General features: G+C 43.7%; 1 protein-coding gene across 1 annotated transcript in view; it reads left to right on the plus strand.

Moving 5' to 3' along the window:
* The first annotated feature begins 3473 nt into the window (after nt 1-3473).
* Nucleotides 3474-24372, plus strand: part of LOC120020740 (cadherin-4-like) — a 404415-nt gene continuing 383516 nt past the window's right edge. The window contains exons 1-3 of the mRNA XM_038964479.1: nt 3474-3553; nt 3611-3809; nt 17663-17774. Of these exons, the coding sequence (XP_038820407.1) occupies nt 3474-3553; nt 3611-3809; nt 17663-17774 (391 nt within the window). The remainder of the gene's footprint in view (nt 3554-3610; nt 3810-17662; nt 17775-24372) is intronic.

A 24372-nucleotide genomic window follows, 5' to 3' on the forward strand; every position in this document is an offset into this window, starting at 1 on the left:
ACAAAAAAATGTTGCGAAATCCTTGAGGGACTGTTTAATAAACTCAGTAGTTCTAAACCTGCGACTGCCTCCTGCCTACTCCTCTCTACACTTTTGACAGAATGACCGACCCAAGAGAACAGGAAGCAGCGGGACATCCCGACCTCTGCGCTATAGGAGCAATTACCACGACTCGTGTCTGGAGCACCTCGGGACTGCCATGGACAACGTGCTCCGGACCGTATGCCAGCTGCATGCTACACCACCACCTTCCCAGCTCCCGCGGTCATTCCAGCCACCCCACCACCATCTACATCATCGGTCCAATCAGCAGTTTGACGGCACCCCAGCTCACTGTAGGGGGTTTCTCCTGCAGTGTGACCTCCACCTTGCCCGTCATGCCGGGACGGCCTCCGAGAGGGACAAGGTGGCCTTGGTGATCTCGGTGCTGACAGGCCGGGCTCTGGAGTGGTCACACGCCGTCTGGGAGAGGGACGGTCCAGAAGTGCAGTCCTATGAGCGCTTCATCCAACTCTTCTGTGCCGTTTTCGACCACCCTACAGAGGACCGAGAGTGAGGTGAGCATCTACGCTAGGGTTCCAGGACAGCGTCTGCGTACGCTCTGGATTTCCAGACGGTGGCTGCATTCACTGGCTGGAACGACCAGGCGCTGTTGACGGTTTTCCGCAGCAGACTACAGGTGGACGTCCAGACCGAACTGGCCTGTCGTGAAGAGGACCTCATGCTGGACCAGCTGATTGGCCATGGCAATCCACCTGGATAATCTCCTGCGTGCCCATCGTCGCCCATCACGGGGGTTTGGTCTCTCCCAGGAACCTCCAGCGAGACTGAGCCAATTGGAGGTGGGCAAGACGCACCTTCCCCCAGAGGAACGTCAACGCCGCTGTCAACAGGGTCTCTGCTCCTACTGCAGGGAGTCGGACCACCCCTGGAACACCTATCCTAGAAGGAGAACCAGGCGAGGAAGTTACAGGCCAAGGAACGCTCCTGCACCTTCCCAGGTAGGCGTGGATGTGCCTTGCTCCTCTGTCCACCCAGCCCGTCCTCCTTCCTGTCAACTTAGTGGCAATTTCCTAGACTGGTCAGTGGCCTTATCATTACACATTCCTCTAGTCCCTTTACAACCCCCTATCCCAGTCCATGCCCTAGACAACCGTACCCTAGGAACAGGACTGGTGTGCCAGACCACAATTCCCATTTCCCTCACAGTTGCTCACAACCACCATGAACACATCACTTTCCTCATCTTAGACTTTCCTGCACACCCCGTAGTTTTCGGTTTCCCCTGGTTACAGTTGCATAACCCCAGGAAATCGTGGACAAAGAGGAGGTTGTTTGGATGGTTGCAGGAGTATCAGGGGAGGTGTCTCTCTGTGTCTATCTGTGCCACCTCCGTGGAAAGTTCGGACCAGGCCACCCATTTCCCTATCCCGGAGGAATACTGGGGCCTACAGGTGGCTTTTTCGAAGACTCGTGCCACGTGCCTGCCCCCTCATCGCCCATGGGACTGCACTATCAACATATTGCCTGGTTCTACTGCGGTCTCCCCCCCTGTATCGATTACCAGACACTGAATAAGGCAACTGTTAAATTCAGTTATCCCCTGCCTCTCATACCCACTGTGATCGAACAGATGCACGGTGCTCAGTACTTTACCAAATGGGATTTACGCAGTGCCTACAACCTGGTGCGCATCAGAGAGGGAGATGCATGGAAGACCGCCTTCAGCACCAGCACCGGACACTACGAATACAGGGTAATGCAGGTCCATTTTGGAGAGGCTGATAAGGCATCACCTGTACATCAAGTCGGAGAAGTGCCTTTTCTTACAGCAGGCGGTCTCCTTCCTGAGCTATCGGATATCCACCGCGGAAGTGGAGATGGAAGAGCAGAGGGTCATTGCAGTATGGTCGTGGCCTGTTTCATTCAATATAAAGGCAGTGCGGCCCTTCCTAGGTTTTGCTAACTATTTCAGGCGCTTCATTAGGGATTTCAGCACAATGGTGGCCCCTCTCATCTCCCTCCTGAAGGGAGGTCCTAGACAGCTGTGCTGGACTGAGGAGGCCAACGAAGCCTTCCGTGAGCTCAAGGAACATTTTACGAACGCACCTGTTCTTGCTCATCCTGACCCGTCGCTGGGCTGTTCTCTCCCAATGCACTGTATTGCTGCCTAAACTCCATCCATGCATCTTCTACTCACGGAAGCTGTCTCCCACGGAGCGGAATTACGACGTGGGGGATTGTGAGTTGCTGGCCGTCAAGAAGGCACTGAAAACATGCAGGCCCTGGCTGGAGGGTGCTCAACACCCATTCCTTGTTTGGACGGACCACCGGAACCTAAAGTATATTCGAGCAGCGAAGAGGCTGAACACACGTCAGAACAGGTGGGCCCTATTCTTCGCCAGGTTTGACATTACCCTCTCCTACCAGGCCGGGTTCTAAGAAGGTCAAGGATGATGCGTTGTCCCGGGTGCGTGACATAGGACCGGAGGGAGGAAGTGACACCCATTATTCCCCTGTCCCACATTATGGCTCCTGTCGTAAGGAATGTGGACGTGGACATCTGTCGAGCCCTGCGACAGGAGCCCTTACCTGCCCACTGTTCCGAGGGGAGTACCTATGTGCCCTCTGATGTGCGGGACCGTCTCCTCGCCTGGGCACACACAGCACCTGTGTCCGGGCACCTGGGTATAGCCCGTACTATCGACTGTCTCTCCGCCAAGTACTGGTGGCCCACCTTTGCACAGGACGTCCGGGTTTACGTCTCTTCCTGCTTCACCTGCGCACAGAGCAAGACACCGAGAAACCTCCCCTATGGCAAACTCCACCCGCTGCCGGTTCCACAACGACCCTGGTCCCTTTCCCCCTCGGAGGGGCACACCACCATCCTGGTCATTGTGGACCGGTTTTTCAAAGCCTGTCATTTGATTCCTCTGCCTGGTCTCCCTACGGCCATGCAGACCGCTGAGGCTCTCTTCTCTCACGTCTTCCGGCACTACGGGATCCTGGAGGACATCATGTCTGACCGTGGTCCTCAGTTCCCCTCTCGTGTCTGGAAGGCCTTCATGGAACGACTAGGAGTCACGGTCAACCTCACCTCCAGGTATCGTCCCCAATCAAATGGACAGGTAGAAAGTGTAAATCCAGAACTGGGTAGTTACCTTTGTAGTTACTGTCAGGACCGGCAGGGGGAGTGGGCTGTGTTTCTGCTTGGGCAGAATACGCACAAAACTCCCTCCGTCACACCTCCACTAACCTCACACCCTTTCAGTGTGTTCTAGGCTATCAGCCGGCCCTGGCACCGGAGTCCGATCAAGGCTCCTGCAGTGGACGATTGGTTCCCGCGCGCCAAGGAGGTATGGAACACAGAGCATACCCGTCTCCAGCGCATCGTCCTCCGGCAGAAGGCACAGGCCGATCGTCACCGCAGTGTGGCTCCGGTCTTTCACCCCGGTGACAGGGTCTAGCTATCTATGAAGAACCTGCACCGCCAGAAGCTGAGCCCGCGGTTTGTGGGGCCGTTGAAAGTCCTGAGGAGAGTCAATGAGGTGACGTACAGCTCCCCGTCAATTACCGTAATCTCACCCTCATTTCATGTATCTCTCCTCAGGCCGGTGGCAGCTGGTCCCTTGGCTAGTGCTGGACCCCACGACGCACCTCCCCCTCCCTTGGCCATCGAGGGGGCCCCGGCGTACTCTGTCCGCAGCCTGTTGGACTCACAACATCGTGGGGGGTCTCTCCAGTACCTGGTCGACTGGGAGGGGTACCTGGACCGTTCTCTCATTCGCGACTTCCACAGGCATCGTCCCGTTCGACCTGCACGGTGTCTCTGGGGTTGTCCCCAAGGGGGGGGGACAATGACCCTTCACTCATCAACCCCGGACTTGTCTTTACACACACCTGGTTCCAATCCCCACTCTATCACTGTATATATACTCCCTCTGTCATTTGGCTTTTTCGGTCATTGTAAATGTTGCTTGTTTTCCTGAGAGGAATCTCTCCTACTAAACTCAATTCCTCATCAATCCATGGAGCTTTAACAGTTCTAACAGTCAGTTTCTTAACAGGTGCATGTTTATCAATAATCGGAAGAAGCAATTTCATAAATTCACCATAAGCATTCCTGTTTCGTCTACAGATGTTATATCCTTGTATTGTTGCTGCATCAAAGGAATTACCTAAGTGAGTCTCAGAAATGGCTAATGTATGAATGTCATCTGATGTTAGCAAGCTATTGATTTCATGAACCTTATTCCTAAGGCTGCATATATTAACATGGGCTATTTTCAGCCCTTTCCTGGGTAGCGTCTCAGAGAAAGACATACATTTATTTCCTGAGTACTTTATTATTTTCCACTTTGGGTTTCGTCACGCTTTTATATAATTAGTGCTGTAATAAATTCAGTAGTAATAAACCTGCGACTGCATCCTGCCTCCTTCCTCATAGCACCAAAAATCATTTCTGGGATTTTAAAACATTTTCAATGTAAACTAAAACCAAAACCAATAAAGTATGTAGAAAAGATAATGGAGCAATATATTATTAAGACCGTCTTTGTATCAAGGCACAAGGTGAGACCCAAATGCAGACACAGGAGGCGTATTATTGGAGTCTTACAATGTTTATTAATCCAAAGGGGTAGGCAAGAGAATGGTTGTGGACAGGCAAAGAGGTCTAAACCAGATCAGTCCAGGAAGTACAGAGTGGCAGACAGGCTCGTGGTCAAGGCAGGCAGAATGGTCAGGCAGGCAGGTACAAAGTCCAGAAACAGGCAAGGGTCAAAACCGGGAGGACTAGAAAAAGGAGAATGCAAAAAGCAGGAGAACGGGAAAAATGCGGTTGACTTGGAAACATACAAGACGAACTGGCACAGAGAGACAGGAAACACAGGGATAAATACACTGTGGAAAACAAGCGACACCTGGAGGGGGTGGAGACAATAACGAGGACAGGTGAAACTAATCAGGGTGTGACACTTTGAGAACTAACAATCACCAAAATAAAAACTAGACAGTCAGGGAGAATCTGCAATTCCAAAAATGTCATGGCATGGTGCCCCCATTGATTTTGTTGTAATGTTTGAGTCACTCAGATAGCATAAGAACAAGGCATAAGCCATGACAAAATGTATATGATTGCAGTTAATTTGCTTTAAACATAAACGTTCCTTCAGCACCATGGCAAAATTTGAAGAATTGCAGGAAAATAGCTTTGAAATTTAAATGTCTCTCTCACTGTCATGCCCTGACCTTAGAGAGCCTTTTTATTTCTCTATTTGGTTAGGTCAGGGTGTGATTTGGGTGGGCATTTTAGTTTGTCTATTTCTTTGTTGGCCGGGTATGGTTCCCAATCAGAGGCAGCTGTCTATCGTTATCTCTGATTGGGGATCATACTTAAGCAGCCCTTTTTCCCACCTTCAGTTGTGGGATCTTGTTTGTGTGTAGTTGCTTTCTGTACCGCATATAGCTTTACGTTCGTTTTGTATTTTGTTGTTTTTTGGTGTCATTTAAAATGACAGTATAATGTATGCCTACCACGCTGCACCTTGGTCTCCTTCTAACGACGGACGTAACACTCACCCCCATGACAGCATTAATTTGTCTCTGCAGCCAACTACAACTAACTTTGCCACCGCTGCTGAAAAACATCCTAGGAGTAACACTGAATTTATTATATTCTAATTCAGAGGAGAGGTTAGCATTGTCTATTCACAGAAAGTATTATTTCCTGTCAACAGTCCTGTTCTGTCCAGGAAGTGGAAGCAGGGAAACTATGAGGTGATGTTACTTATTAAAATCATTGTTTAAAGAACAAGCCAGTGGATTTTAAGTCCTTCAACAGTTATTGAGCAGCCTTCCTGCCAGGCCTGGCTGGGCATAATGAAACACAGTCACAATGCCCTATAGAGACATGGAATAATATATGGGACCAAAACCCCCTCCCACTAGACAGCCATAAAGGTATGGTTCTAACTTGTTTGTTTTAACATAAAGACCAAGTGCAACTACAGTTTTGCTAGCTATGCAAACAGCAGATTATCATTATACTTACATAGCCAAGGGACAAAATTACTGGAGGACTTTTTTGACACATTTTGGGATGCTCATTGATAACATAAATAAAGAAACGAAGTGAACGGCAGTGTCAGGGCCAGAAACTGCCCTGCAATGATTGACGCAGATGCACTGTCATATACCTTTTGATGGGATTAAATTGTCACGACCTCTTGGATATGGAAATCCAGGCACCCAACAGAGGCTTTACGAAATGTCAGCATTATTAAAATGTGGACCGAGCTAAGACTCAGCTTGGCAACACCTTCTATAGTCTCCAGTGTTATATTATGAGTCTCAATAATACTATGAAGGATACAATGCCATCAGAAAGTATTCATATCCCTTGACTTATTCCACATTTTGTTGTGTTACAGTCTGAATTCAAAATTGATTAAGTATATTTTTTCTCAGAAATCTACACACAATACCCTATAATGACAAAGTTAAAAATGTAACGGTCGTCTTGTGGTGAATGAGCGGACCAAGGCGCAGCGGGTGATGAATACATAATGATTTTAATAATAATAACGAAGACGAAAATACACTTGAACAAACTACAAAACAACAAACGACGTTAAACAGACCTGAACATGAGAACTTACATAACACGAAGAACGCACGAACAGGAACAGACTAACAAACGAAACAGTCCCGTGTGGTGACGAACACAAACACGGAAGACAATCACCCACAAAAACAAACAGTGAGAACAGCCTACCTTAATATGGTTCTCAATCAGAGGAAACGTCAAACACCTGCCTCTAATTGAGAACCATATCAGGCAACCCATTTAACCCAACATAGAAACACATAACATAGAATGCCCACCCCAACTCACGCCCTGACCAACTCAACACATACAAAAACAATGGAAAACAGGTCAGGAACGTGACAAAAAAACGTTTTTAGAAATGTTTGCAATTTATAGAAAATTAAATACAGAAATATCTAATTTACATAAGTATTCACACACCCGAGTCAATTATTTGTAGAAGCACCTTGGGCAGAGATTACAGCTGTGCGTCTTTCTGGGTAAATCTCTAAGAGCTTTCCACACCTGGATTGTGCACAATTTCCCCGTTATTCCTTTCAAAATTCTTCAGGCTCTGTCAAATTGGTTGTTGATCCATTGCTAGACAACCGTTTTCAGGTCTTGACATAGATTTTCAAGTAGATTTAAGTCAAAACTGTAATTCGGCCAATCAGGAACGTTCACTTTCTTCTTGGTAAGCAACTCCAGTGTAGATGTGGCCTTGTGTTTTAGGTTATTGTCCTGCTGAAAGGTGAATTAATTTCCCAGTGTCTGGTGGAAAGTAGACTGAATCTGGATTTCCTCTAGGATTTTCCTCTAGGATAATTTTTTATCCTGAAAAACTACCCAGTCCTTAATGATTACAAGCATACCCATAACATGATGCAGCCACCACTACGATTGAAAATATGGAGAGTGCTACTCAGTAATGTGTTGTATTGGATTTGCCCCAAACATAACACTTTATATTCAGGACAAGTGAATTGCTTTGTCACATTTTTTCAGTATTACATAATTCCATGTTGACATTTTGGGGTATTGGGTGTAGGTCAGTTGCAAAAAAAGTCTACATTTAATCAATTTTAAATTCAGGCTGTAACACAACATAATGTGGATACTTTCTGAAGGTGCTACAGAATTGTCTATTCCTTAGAGATCCAAATTCACAGCTTTTTTTAGTTGTTTATTTAGAGGGACATTGTACAGGTTGATTTTGACGAGACATGGTATTTTCGGTATCAATGTCTTACGCTGCAGGAATCACAACAAATATCTAACAGAAATTAAAGGGAAGTGAGAGGTGGTTTGCTGCAGCTACACACCCTTTCTGTGGGGAGTGAAGACTGATAAGGAAGAGCAGTAGGCTACAGCTTTTTCCTGGTAGAGTAAGGAGAGAGAGCGTGAGGAGAGAGAGCGAGAGAGGGGGAGAGGATGCATGGGTGGAAGGATACACTATTTACATCAGGTTAGAAATGGAGACAAGAGAAAATAGAGAAAAGGTAGGGTTAAGTATGAGAAATGCATTCAGACAACATAATACCATTATCACATCAAGTAATAAGAGATATCCACATCTAACAAATCTCAATAGTGATGAAAAAGAAAAATCTGCATTTTATAGAATAATCTGCATTTTAACATTTTAGGCCACAACCATTTTCGCAAATGGTTGTGGCCTTCAATGGTTATTAAAAAATAAATTAGCCTTGTAGATTGGCATGTCAATGGACATACAGTTTACAGATTACTGTGGTGGTTTGTTACAGGATGGAGGTGCCCTTAAAACTTCTTGTCAATAGGGGGGCGCCATTTCGACTTTGTAAAAATTCGTTCCCAAATTAAACTGCCTCGTACTCAATTCTTGCTCGTACAATATGCATATTATTATTACTATTGGATAGAAAACTCTCTAGTTTCTAAAACCGTTTGAATTATATCTGTGAGTAAAACAGAACTCAAGTTGCAGCTAACTTCCTGTCAGGAAGTGAGAAATCTGAAATCGATGCTCTGTTCCAGGGTCAGTTTATTAAATTGCATGTTATCTATGAGTCGACATGCACTGCATACGATTTTCCCTAGATGTCAGTAAGCAGTGAGAATTGGAATGGTGTTGCTAGGCAGATCTGAGGCCATATAAAGGCTCATGGAACCGGGGGTGCACTCTTTTCAACGTTCGTCATGGCGCAAAGGAGGACCTCAGGATGTCATTCTGAAAAGCTCTCGTTATAGGCCTTAGATATATCCGGCTCTGATTTTATTCGATATAGGTGTTAAAGACATCATAATGTAGTTATTTTAAACCGAGTTATATCAGTGTATATCAGTATATTGCGATTTTCGGATATTTCTTTGTGCTGCGTTATGAAGAGTCGGGCACGTCTGGGCCACATAGCTAATGTTTGCTGCTAATTCCTAAGTTGAAGACGGCAATCTACAACCGAGCAACGATGATTCTGGACAAAGGACCACTTGCACAAGATTCTGATGGAAGCTCATCAAAAAGTAAGAACTATTTATGATGTTGATAAGTTGTTCTGTTGAAAAATGTAAAACTATTATTCCGCCATTAATTTCGGTGCGGTCTCGCTTTAGCGCATGCTGTATGTCGTAGTAACGTTAATTTTAAAAATCTAACACAGCGGTTGCATTAAGAACTAATGTATCTTTCATTTGCTGTCCAACCTGTATTTTTTAGTCAAGTTTATGATTAGTTATTGATTAGATTAGGTGCCTCTCCCAAGATTTCTCTCGACATTTTGTTGGCAGCTTGGCTACTATTCTCATTGTATAACCACGATTTGTGCCGCTAAATATGCACATTTTCGAACAAACAATATATGTATTGTGTAATATGATGTTATAGGACTGTCATCTGATGAAGTTTTGAGAAGGTTAGTGAAAAAATTCATATCATTTGCTGGTTTATTCGCTATCGCTAACGTGCATGAATCAATGCTGCTGTGTGGTTGGCTATTGTAGTAAGCTAATATAATGCTAAATTGTGTTTTCGCTGTAAAACACTTAAAGAATCTGAAATATTGGCTGGATTCACAAGATCTTTGTCTTTCATTTGCTGTACGCTGTGTATTTTTCATAAATGTTTTACGATGAGTATTTAGGCAATTCACGTTGCTCTCTGTAGTTATTCTAGTTGCTTTGGTGAGAGTTGTGATGGTGGCTGCAATGTAAAACTATGATTTATACCTGAAATATGCAAATTTTTCGAACAAAACATATGCTATACAATAAATATGTTATCAGACTGTCATCTGATGAAGTTGTTTCTTGGTTAGTGACTATTTATATCTTTATTTGGTCAAATTTGTGATAGCTACCTATGCAGGAAAAAAATGGTGGAGAAAAAAAAGTTGTGTCTTTTGCTATGGTGGTTAGCTAATAGAAATACATAGTGTCTTCCCTGTAAAACATTTTAAAAATCAGAAATGATGGCTGGATTCACAAGATGTGTATCTTTCATTTGGTGTCTTGGACTTGTGATTTCATGAACATTTTATTATATGATATCCCTGTGGCTTTAGGCTAGGCTATGCTAGTCAGCTTTTTTGATGGAGGGGATCCCGGATCCGGGTTTGTGACTCGTTAGAGGTTTTAATATAGTAATTACAGTAATCATGTTAACCTCTCTGGGATATAGGGGGTGCTGTTTCGCATTAGCATAATTTGCTCTCCAGATTAAACTGCCTAGTACTCAATTCTTGCTCGTACAATATGCATATTATTGTTATTATTGGATAGAAAACACTCTCTAGTTTCTATAGCCGTTTGAATTATGTCTCTGAGTGGAACAGAACTCATTCTACAGCACTTTTCCTGATAGGGAGTGAGATTTCAGAAATGTTGGCCTCTGGTCCCAGGTCAGTTTTAAAGTCCCTGTAAATCCTATGAGGATACAAACACTGCCCACGCCTTCCTCTAGATGTCAGTAAGTGGTGACAATTTGAATGGAGTCGATTGCGCAATCAGGGCCTGTATAAAACACCAAAGACCGGATGTACCGTTCTTTTGCTCCCTGCGCCTGACGCACGATGGACGTCGGACCTGCTTCTTTCCAAGCTGTTGTTTAGCCAGTAATATTTCGCCGGTCATGTTTTTACTCGTTATAGGTGTTAAAAACATCATAAGGTAGTTAATTTAAACCGTTTTATAGCAATTTATATCCGTTTAGTGCGATTTTGAGGCATTTCTATGTGATGCACTTTGAAGCGCCGGGCACGTTTCGGGGTCCCGGTCGAACGTTAGTGGGCATTTCGACGGACAAGAGGACATCTTTCGACCAAAAGAAGATTAGACCCAAGAAAGGATACATTGCCCAAGATTCTGATGGAAGATCACCTCATAGTAAGAAATATTTAAGATGATAAATCGTTGTTCTGTCGAAAAATGTTAAACGCATATTCCGCCATTTTGTTTGGTATAGCTTCGCTTGGCAAACCCTGTATTGCACAGTAAGGATAATTTTAGAAATGTAATTCAGCGATTGCATTAAGAACTAATTTGTCTTTCGATAGCTGTCCAACTTATATTTTTTTAGTCAAGTTTATGAATAGTTATCCATGAGACAAGATCACTGTGAAAGATGGCGCCCGACATTTTCAGGCTAGTTTTGCTAGTATTGTCATTGTATAACCACGGTTTTTTGTGGCTAAATATGCACATTTTCGAACAAACTCTATATGTATGTTGTAATATGATGTTACAGGAGTGTCATCGGAAGAATTCTGAGAAGGTTAGTGAAAAAATTAATATATTTTGGCGATGATTACGTTATCGCTCTCTTTGGCTTGAATCAATGCTCGGGTAACGTTTGCACATGTGGTATGCTAATATAACGATTTATTGTGTTTTCGCTGTAAAACACTTAGAACATCTGAAATATTGTCTGAATTCACAAGATCTGTGTCTTTCCATTGCTGTGAGCTGTGTATTTTTAAGAAATGTTTTATGATTAGTAATTAGGTAATACACGTTGCTCGCTGTATTTATTCTAGTCGAGTTGTGATGGTGGGTGCAATTGTAAACTATGATTTCTACCTGAAATATGCACATTTTTCTAACAAAACCTATCCTATACAATAAATATGTTATCAGACTGTCATCTGATGAGGTTTTTTCTTGGTTAGTGGCTATCAATATCTTTATTTGGCCGAATTGGTGATAGCTACTGGTGGAGAGAAAAAATGGTGGACAAAGAAAAATGTTGTCTTTTGCTAACGTGGTTAGCTAATAGATTTACATATTTTGTCTTCCCTGTAAAACATTTTAAAAATCTGAAATGGTGGCTTTATTCACAAGATCTGTATCTTTCATTTGGTGTCTTGGACTTGTGATTTAATGATATTTACATTTTTACATGCTACTATTTAATTGTGACGCGATGCTAATCAGTGAGGGGGGGGTTGGGGGTGCTTGTCAGTTGGGACGCTAGCGTCCCAACTATCCCAGAGAAGTTAACTGCATATGCTCTCCTATTGGTCTGTTTGAATTAATTGTTTCTATGACTTTAAAATGGTGATGTATTTCCTGGAACAAGGAGGAGGGAAAGATGGGGAGATTCTCAAAAAACGGTCTCGACTTGAATCCTCCAAGACCTGGAAACCAATAAGTGGTTGAGGAGTCAATTTGTTAGTAGGTGAACGGAAGAGTGTCCCCCCCCCTCGATAGACACTTTTCGTCGAGGATAGTCATGTGTATCTTACCTGAGTTCTTCGCAGAAAAGCTTTGATATCTGCCACACCCCCTTGAAATCAGCTGTTGTTTTTGTCCGAAGAGAAAAGAATGTACATGTTTAAAAACTATATGGTAGATATTTTTATATATAAAATGTCTGCCACAACTAGAGAAATGTATTTTTACCACTTTGCTAATATTTTGAGATTCCTCCCCTGTAAAGATAATTTGCCTGATGACGCACTAGTTGACAACGAGAAGAAGCGCATGACTGTCACGTTCCTGACCTTATTTCCTTTGTTTAGTCTTTGTTTAGTTGGTCAGGACGTGAGCTGGGTGGGTATATTCTATGTTTTGTGTTTCATTGGTTTATGTGTGTCTTATTGGCCTGATATGGTTCTCAATCAGAGGCAGGTGTTTTACGTTGTCTCTGATTGGGAACCATATTAAAGTAGGCTGTTTTCACTGTTTGTTTGTGGGTTCCTGTTCGTGCGTTCATTGTTTTTTCTATGTTCACTAGTTCAGGACTGTAGCGTCGTTGGTTTCATTCTGTTTATTGTTTTGTTCGTATTGAAGAGTATTCAAATAAATATGGATACATACCACGCTGCGATTTGGTCCTCCTCTCTTCCACATTACGACGATCGTTACAGAATCACCCACCAAACTCGGACCAAGCAGCGTGGTAAGCGGCGGCAGCAGCAGCAGCAGGAGCAGCGATGTCAGGAGGAATGGACTTGGGAAGACGAACTGGACGGTAAGGGACCCTGGGTTCAAGCTGGGGAGTATCGCCGCCCTCGTGAAGAGATGGAGGCAGCTAAAGCCGAGAGGCGGTGGTATGAGGAGACAGCACGGAAGCGAGGCTGGAAGCCTGAGAGTCAGCCCCAAAAATTTCTTGGGAGGGGGCTAAAGGGGAGTGTGGCGAAGTCAGGTAGGAGACCTGCGCCAACTCCCCGTGCTTACCGTGGAGAGCGAGAGTACGGGCAGACACCGTGTTATGCGGAAAAGCGCACGGTGTCTCCTGTACTGTGCTTAGCCCGGTGCGGTACATTCCAGCTCCACGTATCGGCCGGGCTAGAGTGGGCATCGAGCCAGGTGCCATGAAGCCGGCTCAACGTATCTGGTCTCCAGTGCGTCTCCTCGGGCCGGTGTACATGGCACCAGCCTTATGCATGGTGTCCCCGATTCGCCAGCACAGCCCAGTGCGGGCTATTCCACCTCGCCGCACTGGCCTGGCCACGGGGAGCATTCAACCAGGTAAGGTTGGGCAGGCTCAGTGCTTAAGAGCTCCTGTACGCCTTCACGGTCCGGTATATCCGGTGCCACCTCCTCGCCCCAGCCCAGTACCACCAGTGCCAACACCACGCACCAGGCTTCCTGTGCGTCTTCAGAGCCCTGTTCCTCCTCCACGCACTCGCCCTGTGGTGCGTGTCTCCAGCCCGGTACCACCAGTTCCGGCACCACACATCAAGCCTCCTGTGCGTCTCCAGAGGTCAGAGTCTGTCGTCTGCTCAGCGCCGTCTGCGCTGCCCGTCTGCCCAGCGCCGTCTGAGCTGTCCGTCTGCCCTGCGCTGCCCGTCTGCCCAACGCCGTCTGAGCTGCCCGTCTGCCCAGCGCCGTCTGAGCTGCCCGTCTGCCCAGCGCCATCTGAGCTGCCCGTCTGCCCAGCGCCATCTGAGCTGCCCGTCTGTCCTGAGCCTTCAAAGCCGCCCGTCTGTCCTGAGCCTTCAGAGCCGTCCGTCAGTCAGGAGCCGCTAGAGCCGTCCGTCAGTCAGGAGCCACCAGAGCCATCAGTCAGCCAGGACCTGCCAGAGCCGTCAGTTAGCCAGGAGCTGCCAGAGCCGTCAACCAGCCAGGAGCTGCCAGAGCCGCCAGCCAGCCAGGACCTGCCAGCCAGCCAGGAGCTGCCAGAGCCGTCAGCCAGCCAGGAGCTTCCAGAGCCGTCAGCCAGCCAGGAGCTGCCAGAGCCGGCAGTCAGCCAGGAGCTGCCAGAGCTGCCTGTCACGCCGGCGATGCCGGAATTGCTCCTCAGTCCGGAGCTGTCCCTCAGTCCGGAGCTTCTCCTCAGTCCGGAGCTGCCCCTCAGTCCGGAGCTGCCCCTCAGTCCGGAGCTGCCCCTCTGTCCAGAGGCGCCCATCAGTACAGTGGGGTTATTTTGGTGGGTCGTCAATAGGAGGAGGCCACGGAAGCGGGGATTAACTATGGTGGGGTGGGGGCCACGTCCAGCGCCAGAGCCGCCACCGTGGACAGATGCCCACCCAGACCCTCCCCTATAGGTTCAGGTTTTGCGGCCGGAGTCCACACCTTGGCGGGGTACTGTCACGTTCCTGACCTTATTTCCTTTGTTTAGTCTTTGTTTAGTTGGTCAGGACGTGAGCTGGGTGGGTATAATCTATGTTTTGTGTTTCATTGGTTTAGGTGTGTCTTATTGGCCTGATATGGTTCTCAATCAGAGGCAGGTGTTTTACGTTGTCTCTGATTGGGAACCATATTAAGGTAGGCTGTTTTCACTGTTTGTTTGTGGGTGATTGTTCCTGTTCGTGCGTTCATTGTTTTTTCTATGTTCACTAGTTCAGGACTGTAGCGTCGTTGCTTTCGTTCTGTTTATTGTTTTGTTCGTATTGAAGAGTATTCAAATAAATATGGATACATACCACGCTGCGATTTGGTCCTCCTCTCTTCCACATTACGACGATCGTTACAATGACCTTTTTCAAAAGGAGGTGAGGAGAGGATTTAGCAAAACCTGGGTGAATCTCCCAGGGACATCGGTTGTGGCTCGTTTTCTGTCCATTGCTTGTAATTCTTTAAGGTTAGTGTTCTGAGTATTTATTTACCCTGCCCTAGTCAAAGAACCCTGATTGTTACAGGTTACTCTGCAGGGTACCTATACACCCCCCTCCGCCTAAGAACAATGCATCCAATTGCAGACACAAAAATCAAATCAAAGTTTATTTGAATACAACAGTAATACAGTGAAATGCTTACTTACAGGCTCTAACCAATAGCGTAAAAAATGTATTAGGTGAACAATAGGTAGGTAAATAAATAAATAAATAAATAAACAGTAAAAAGACAGGCTATATACAGTAGCGAGGCTATAAAAGTAGCAAGGCTACATACAGACACTGGTTAGTCAGGCTGATTGAGGTAGTATGTACATGTAGATATGGTTAAAGTGACTATGCATATGTGATGAACAGAGAGTAGCAGTAGCGTAAAACAGGGGTTGGCGGGTGGGACACAATGCAGATAGCCCGGTTAGCCACTGTGCGGGAGCACTGGTTGGTCGGCCCAATTGAGGTAGTATGTACGTTGAGCTTTGAGGGTACTATGGTGTTGAACGCTGAGCTGTGGTCAATGAATAGCAAAAAAAAGCTATGTTTGGTGAATACTAGGTATATGGATGATGGTCATGCTTAGGAAAACAAACTAGGAAGGGTAATAAGTGGCTACAGTTTACACTTTTTAAAATGATTTAATGAAATTTTGTTTTTAGAAAAGGGTTGTTTACCCTACAATTCAGTCTTTCTACAAACAGCTGTCTCTGGAATATTCAGTAGCCTGTATTCATATGCCTGTCCTATAGAATTATTAATTAGAATACTTAGTAATTGAATAGGATCTCTATGGCCAGCCTATTCTAAACCAAACGTTTCGGGAAAACTTGCAAAACGTTAAATGGCAAGGTTTACCTTCATGCTGACCCATGCTGTTTTGAGAGAATATAAGTATGATTATTTTAATGCACAATTCTGTACTGCAGTGGTTTGTACTACTGGTACAAAAACGTCACTACATTTTTTTCTTCAAATGCAAGTCTCACTATAGATCAAGAGAATAGGAGGTAACTGAGGTGTGAAACAGACTCCCACGTGGTGATGGACACATGAAAGTATAAGGGTCGACGGTTTCACTCAAAGTGTGCCAGTTTCAAGTAAGAATAATATAGCCTTTTACGAAACACTAATCTTTGTTACACAGTACGTGGACATCTCGTCCTTGTACAAATGTAGCCTTCAACTTGCCTATAAACGAATCAAGTTATAATTAATCAAATGAGAAAAATGGTCAAGCTTTTACAGTGACAACACAGTGCATTCTGTGCGGTAGGAGGGGTTCTAGTGACGTTGGCACCCAATAAGTGCGCTGGCTCCTTGGTACAGAGCAGCATCAGCATCGCTCTCATCTCAGCCGCAGTTTTGCGCTAGACAAGTCAGAACAATTTCTCACACGTAGCTTCTTATTGCACTCACAACTTTGCATCTAAGAAGAGAGCTCCGGGAATTAATACCATTTATTCGAGGAAGGCGAGTCGGTCAAAACGCTGTCCCTTGATCTTACAGCGCTCTGGCAAAGATGAATTTTGTATCGGTTGTTATACTGACGTGCACCTTACTTGTGGGAACATCTTTGGTAAGATATATTTATTTTAGAAATACGGTGGAAGTAGCCTACTGCACTGCTGTGCCTGCTTGGCATGCACGAGCTTTTGCAGCGCTTTGCATGTGGTGCTGAATTGTGGTCAGCGACTTTTCCCTACAGTAACATGCTGCGTTTAAAGAGCGTATAATGTCGTGATAATTTCAGACGATACTTCAAAATGATTTTGTAGTCACCACTCATTTCGGGTTTGGTCACAAAAAAGCTACATTCCTGTTGAATGACAGGTGCCTGAATAAACCAACCAACTATTCATTTTGAGTCCATTTTCTAATAATTTACTTTAGCCTACTGAACTCCAGTAGCCTATTAGTGAGTTATAGCATTGCAGAGCATGCCGCAGCCTTTGGTTTCATAAACTGTATAGTAGGCTATAGGAGGCTACGAACTTCATGCACGTTTACGGACTGCCATATTCCCTTTGATGAAATTACCACTAGCCTATTGCTAGCATGTTAGAGCCTCGACATGATATCAAATTCACTATATCTCATCATTTGATTTAATTGAAATTGAAAAAGGGATAAGATTTTTTTCTGAAATAGTCTACTCATGCCTGAAGTAAACATATTCATTTGTCTCCTGGATAGCATCTTTGTTTTTGTGGTAGAATAAACAAATGTGACATTTTGAATAGGTTGTTTATTTTTACTATACATTATTAAGACTATGAACATGATCTGAGTATTTTTTTGTTGCCCATCATTATCATATACAACACTTTAAAAAGGTGACCACTGGTATCTGGTGTTTGTGATTCCATTGTAAATAATGTCATCCATTTAAACAGCAAGTGGTGGACTGAAGTAAATCAGCAACATCAGTCTCTAGTCTGTCTGTTGAAGGTTCAATATCAGTTTCAAAGCCTGCAAGATCATCCTGTGACCCTCTGGCCACAAGTCAATTTTCCAATGCTTATAGGCTGTCTTGTTTTCTACCCAGGGGACCAAGGCAGGACAACCTCCTACACCCACATGCAGACCAGGCTTCTCTGAGAGCTTCTACACTGTGTTTGTCTCGAGGGATCTACTGCAAGGCCAGAGCATTCTCAAAGGTAAGCACTGTGGCTGTGGGGGCCCTGGATCTCATTTATTGACTGGTGTTTCCCCCTCTTCTCCGGAGATACATCCCAACCAGAGGGTGATTGAGTGTGTGTGTGGGAGGAAATATATTATGGTATGCGGTATTCCATCATGACTTAAGAAGGTCAGTGCACACTCTGTGGTAGAACAACGCAGATCTGGTGGAACACGCAGAACAATCATCCATGTGTTGATGCATTTAAAGTTGGATGGAATTTACACTGTGTTTTGAATCTACATGATAATTGTGTCTGATTTGATAAGAGGCTCTTTTTGAAATATAAAAATATATTCGTATCACATGAACTGCATTTTCAAGCCAACATAAAAGTGTTCCCATTGAACAGATTGAATTTCTCCTTTCATAAAGGATCACTTAAACAGCAGACTTACCAAAGCAGGCTCATTTAAATCACAAATCTATCTCCTTTCTGTGTTTGCTTCTGGAAGCTCACAGCTTTAATTTTATTCCCTGTATTCAATGTAATACATTTTCCCTTTTATTCTCTCTATTTTTCAGAGGAATTCAATTCTCTTTTCATGCACTCCATTTCTTTTCAGCGCATCACATATATTGTGAGGTTCCTCTCCAGCAACGTAGAATTTGTAGAGCTTGGCTCATATGTTTGTCTTGAAGTCGCTTGTAAAATTGCGTGAACAAACCTCACTGGCAGATTCTTTTATCATTCTTGTATAATTGATCATTCTATTTGCATGCAATGCATATTCATCTTGGAATAGTAAATTTTACTTTGATTAAATTAAAACATCCTGGTTAGGTGTAGTACAGTAAGAGCTTTATGAACTCAGCAGGCTTTAGGGATGAGGGCAGGGTTAAGGTACTCCTAAAACAGACCTTATCCCCTATGACTCTTCACAGTGGCTCAACACTACAGAAAGATGAGCACCACTTTCCCCTGACACTTATCCTTTCTGCAGGCTATTTATTGTTGTTGTTGATTGAAACTTTATTTTCTAGGTGGAAACAATGCTCTTGTTTTAATGTTTGTTGTGACATGTCACCTGCTTTAAACAAAAGCAATGTAATTATTGCGGAGGTTATTTAGGAGGCAGACAAGGACATCACATCCTGTCAATACTTTGCCTGGAGGCTTGGGGTTGAAGGGACCTGCCTGTCTGGAAATTGGCTGAGGTGTCCACAGTGACCCATGCCAAAAACAATGTTGACAGAATCTGATGCATTTGGACAGGTACGACAGAGGGCCATGGTGTTTGTGTGGTGTGTGTGAGAGTGTGTGCGTGTGTTTGAGAGAGAATCACTGCTGCCTGCACCTTTCAACAAAAATCATACACCACTCCAGTTCTAGATCATTTAGATTATTTGGTCTATATTGTACAGCATCCATTGCTTCGATACCAATATTAACTCTGTATCCTCTCACTCTGTTGCTCCGTGAACACCAATCTTTGTGCCATGCTGTCCTCCCTACTGGCCACTCAGGAATATCGGCTGGAGGAGCTTAATTCCTCCTGCTATGATTAATGCACCGCGGCTGGCCTGACTGAGGGTTTGTTTTCTCCATGACACAAGGCAACAGGGAAAATGGAGGAATACTAACAATTCTGTGTACAGTATGTAACCCAGAACTTTCAAGAAAATTAATTGGTGAGTTGGAGAAGAGGGAGGGGCTGAGGTGCTACATTTGTATGGTTGCTGGACAATTGAAGCTATAGTAGTGATAGGCCCAGCATCCCAGCATCCCAGCCAGGTGCAGCCTGACATTGGCTTCTATGCTGTTCGCTGGACAGTAAACCTCAGCCATTTCCATGTTATAATCCCACACCATTCATCCAGTCTTTAAGGTGGTAGGGAGGAAGAGCTGTTAGACAATGTTTGTCATATTGACTGTTTGGATGGAGTGTGGGTGGATGTTAGACCATAGCCTAATGGCACAAATGGTACTTTTATCTTGTTAGCACCAACCTCAGTGCCTTTTCACATCGCTGGCCTTAATGGGTAGGTGCTTGTACACCCACATCTGTTTAGTTTACATAAAAATGTTTATGGATGCAAAGATGATCATTATGTTTTCCCAACAATATAGTGATGACAGTACTGTTCTAGCTGGGATTATCCAGTCACAGCTCCTCCTTCCAAATATATCCCTATAAGTTATTAAACAGGTTTTTATTGGTTTTATGGTAACACTAAATACCTTTATTGTTTATCATCACATACATTTATTGGCTGCCCTAAGTTTAACAGAGTGAATTAACACATGCTTCTATGGATCTGATTGTCTTTGTATGGGAAGAGTTGGAGATTATATGGCAGTGTGCCTAGAGAGGCATGGCGCTCATTCCATCCAGATCCCTGCTGTGGCCAGATAAGCCATGAAAAGAGATATTCCGGTGATTGCACATCACAGTGTAAACCATCACCTCAGTCTAAGACCCGGAACAGACACCTAGGAACGTAGGCAGGGGGAGGGGCAGAGTACAAAATAAATTAATTTGAACTGCAGTTCCTTCAGGGTTGTGGCCCTTAAAGTCACTGTCAGTACATATTCAAAAAAACATCTGTGATGAGTTTCATCCCTCGCCCTTCACCATCCACCACCATCCAAAAGCAACAGAATTTATCTCCTGTACCACGGGGGAGTTGGTTGAGTGCAAATTTTTGTTTTCTGTTATGGCTAAATGTGTCAATCAAAGGTACAATGTAACTTTAAACTGAATAGTAATGTTGCTTTGGGATGCTCTCTAAAGTAATGGAATCCAGGCACCTAATAAAAGTATAAGTAGGTTCAGGAGGGAAATAATACAATGACAACTTGGTCTTCAGGGTGACAGTACCACAAGTGAAGTGTCAGTTTTGTGGACAAGTGAATCTTTCATTGATGCTTTTGCTTTGTGAACTGCAAAACATACTTCAATCCCCTTTCAAACAGAATGGACTTGTTTTGATGTCTAAACTTTATGTATTCTTTCTTTGTATCTTCAATTAATCTAAACCCTCACTGCCCTATCTGGTGAGAAACATAGGATTTGATCCCTCCCTTTTTTTCTTACGTGTGTTACCTCTACCCTTCTTGCTTTTTTTTGCTTTTTTTTTCACTCCCCTCATTTTCTTTCAATATTTGCTCTTTGAAGTCCAGCAGAAGATAAACAGGTGGTTTGACGACTTCTCCTGAATTTACTCTTTGTTAGATGTCGATAGACACTATCAGTATTACAACTCATTCATATTATTGGGAGTTAGGCAAAATGTGTTTACAGTTGAAGTTGGAAGTTTACATACACCTTAGCCAAATACATTTAAACTCAGTTTTCTGAATTCCTGACATTTAATCCAAGTAAAAGTTCCCTGTCTTAGTTCAGTTAGGATCACCACTTTATTTTAAGAATGTGAAATGTCAGAATAATAGTAGAGGGAATGATTTATTTCAGCTTTTATTTTTCATCACATTCCCAGTGGGTCAGAAGTTTACATACACTCAATTAGTATTTGGTAGCATTGCCTTTAAATTGTTTAACTTGGGTCAAACGTTTCGGGTAGCCTTCCACAAGCTTCCCACAATAAGTTGGGTGAATTTTGGCCCATTACTCCTGACAGAGCTGGTGTAACTGAGTCAGGTTTGTAGGCCTCCTTGCTTGCACATGCTTTTTCAGTTCTGCCCACACATTTTCTATAGGATTGAGGTCAGGGCTTTGTGATGGCCACTCCAATACCTTGATTTTGTTTTCCTTACGCCATTTTGCCACAACTTTGGAAGTATGCTTGGGGTCATTGTCCATTTGGAAGACCCATTTGCTACCAAGCTTTAACTTCCTGACTGATGTCTTGAGATGTTGCGTCAATATATCCACATCATTTCCCCTCCTCATGATGCCATCTATTTTGGGAAGTGCACCAGTCCCTCCTGCAGCAAAGCACCCCCACAACATGATGCCTCCACCCCCGTGCTTCACCTTTGGGATGGTGTTCTTCAGCTTGCAAGCCTTCCCCTTTTTCCTCCAAACATAACAATGGTCATTATGGCCAAACAGTTCTATTTTTGTTTCATCAGACCAGAGGACATTTCTCCAAAAAGTACAATCTTTGTCCCCATGTGCAGTTGCAAACCGTAGTTGTCACGTTCCTGACCTTATTTCCTTTGTTTAGTCTTGTTTAGTTGGTCAGGACGTGAGCTGGGTGGGCATTCTATGTTATGTGTTTCTATGTTGGGTTGTCAACTAGCCTGATATGGTTCTCAATCAGGGGCAGGTGTTTTACGTTTCCTCTGATTGAGAACCATATTAAGGTAAGCTGTTCTCACTGTTTGTTTGTGGGTGATTGTTGCCGTGTCTGTGTTTGTGCGCCACACGGTACTGTTTTCGTTCGTTCGTTTGTTCACGTCGTTTATTTGTTTTGTATTTTGTCAAGTGTGTTTTTCGTCTTCGTTGCTTTATTAAAAGATATGTATTCAACCCACGCTGCGTTTTGGTCCGATCCATGCTCCTCTTCAGACGAGGAGGAAGACGAGCGTTACAGTAGTCTGGCTTTTTTATGGCGGTTTTGGAGCAGTGGCTTCTTCCTTGCTGAGCGGCCTTTCAGGTTATGTCGATATAGGACTCGTTTTACTGTGGATACAGATACTTTTGTACCTGTTTCCTCCAGCATCTTCACAAGGTCCTTTGCTGTTGTTCTGGGATTGATTTGCACTTTTCGCACCAAAGTACGTTCATCTCTAGGAGACAGAACGCGACTCCTTCCTGAGCGGTATGACGGCTGTGTGGTCCCATGGTGTTTATACTTGCGTACTATTGTTTGTACAGATAAACGTGGTACCTTCAGGCGTTTGGAAATTGCTCCCAAGGATGAACCAGACTTGTGGAGGTCTACATTTTTTTCTGAGGTCTTGTCTGATTTCTTTTAATTTTCCCATGATGTCAAAACCAAAGCCAAAGTGAAGCTTCTAAAGCCATGACATAATTTTCTGGAATTTTCCAAGCTGTTTAAAGGCAAAGTCAACTTAGTGTATGTAAACTTCTGACCAACTGGAATTGTGATACAGTGATTTATAAGTGCAATAATCTGTCTGTAAACAATTGTTGTAAAAATTACTTGTGTCATGCACAAAGTAGATGTCCTAACCGACTTGCCAAAACTATAGTTTGTTAACAGGAAATTTGTGGAGTGGTTGAAAAACAAGTTTTAATGATTCCAACCTAAGTGTATGCAAACTTCCGACTTCAACTGTATATTAACTTTACCATAAACCAGATGCCTTCAACTGTCAACCCACAACTTTAGAAGTGGCTTATGTGAAATGACACGTGTTCCCAATCAGACAACATTTAAAAATATCTGACACAAAGTAATATGTTGGTTAAAACAGCCTGTCTGGTGTCTGCTCTGCTTGACAGAACCTCAGACACCTCGCCTAGCTTCTCTCCAAGTCAGGAAGCGCTGCTCTCATAAGTATGTCCAAACCCAGGGAAAGGGATTATGATTTCAGGTGTTTGATAAGCAGGATACCATTTTCCCTGTCTCTCTTGTCCTCCGGAGAGCCTTTCATCTCTCCACACAGGACACAGAGTCTGTGGTGAGCTGATAGAATACAAGTAGTGAAGATGAGCTACATCGTTTCTCTTTATCTCCTCTTCCCTTCACACACAACACGAAGAATGGCCCTATATCCCTCAAAGCCCCTAGAACATGACATCCACCGCCAGCCCATTCCATTACCCCAGCCACCCAAGATACATAAGGTACAGTAAAATGCTTTCCATTTAATGTCGGTCGTCCCCCGCTATAGTGGTTGAGGTACTGCAAAGTGTTGTTGGAAGGATAGCTAACTTTCAGCAGAAATAGTGGATGTTGTCACGAAAACTATATACCAAAAATGATACAGTGACTAGTGCGATTCTTCTTACGAATCACCATAGTCATATATGGAATTCGTCACTGCTCTGTAGTGTATGAATGATAAAATGATAGATTCAAAATCAATCTGTGTACGACTGCCAATCTTTTTCTCAGTAGATAAAAAAAAACATGAATCGATTGCTCAGTTCAGCAGGTAGTAGTTGCTCTAAAATACAGAAGCCTCTATTCTCTGTAGGGTTGCAAAGCTACCAGTAATTTACCGGTATCTTCAGTAATTTTGGTAATTTGGCCTAAACAGAAAATATATGGCAATCTATCGTAACTCTGGCAATTTATACTTGAATAACTTGTATATAAAATGTATAAAAAAAATATATAATTGTGCCCATATTGTCCATGAGTTTCTAGTAGATAGACCATATCGTTCAAGAGAAAATAGCCTAATTAATGAAAAAAGCATCTAATCAACAATGGTATTATTTTCAATGAACTCTGCAACTTTTTCAACTATTTACCTTTTTCACAACTGCCACCAGTTTGACGCCAAAACAATAACAGTAATTATATATTGACATATAAAAAATTAAATAAAAAGTGTGTAAAAAATATAAAGGATATTTCATGCTCGAACCCTCATTAAACACCAAACACTAAGTTCATGGTTTATATTTAGGATAATGTTTTGCCGCTTTGGCATTCCATTTTTTATTTAAAAAGCATCTAAAAATCTATTAATT

This window comes from Salvelinus namaycush, chromosome 2, assembly GCF_016432855.1.
Source record: "Salvelinus namaycush isolate Seneca chromosome 2, SaNama_1.0, whole genome shotgun sequence".
NCBI lineage: Eukaryota > Metazoa > Chordata > Actinopteri > Salmoniformes > Salmonidae > Salvelinus > Salvelinus namaycush.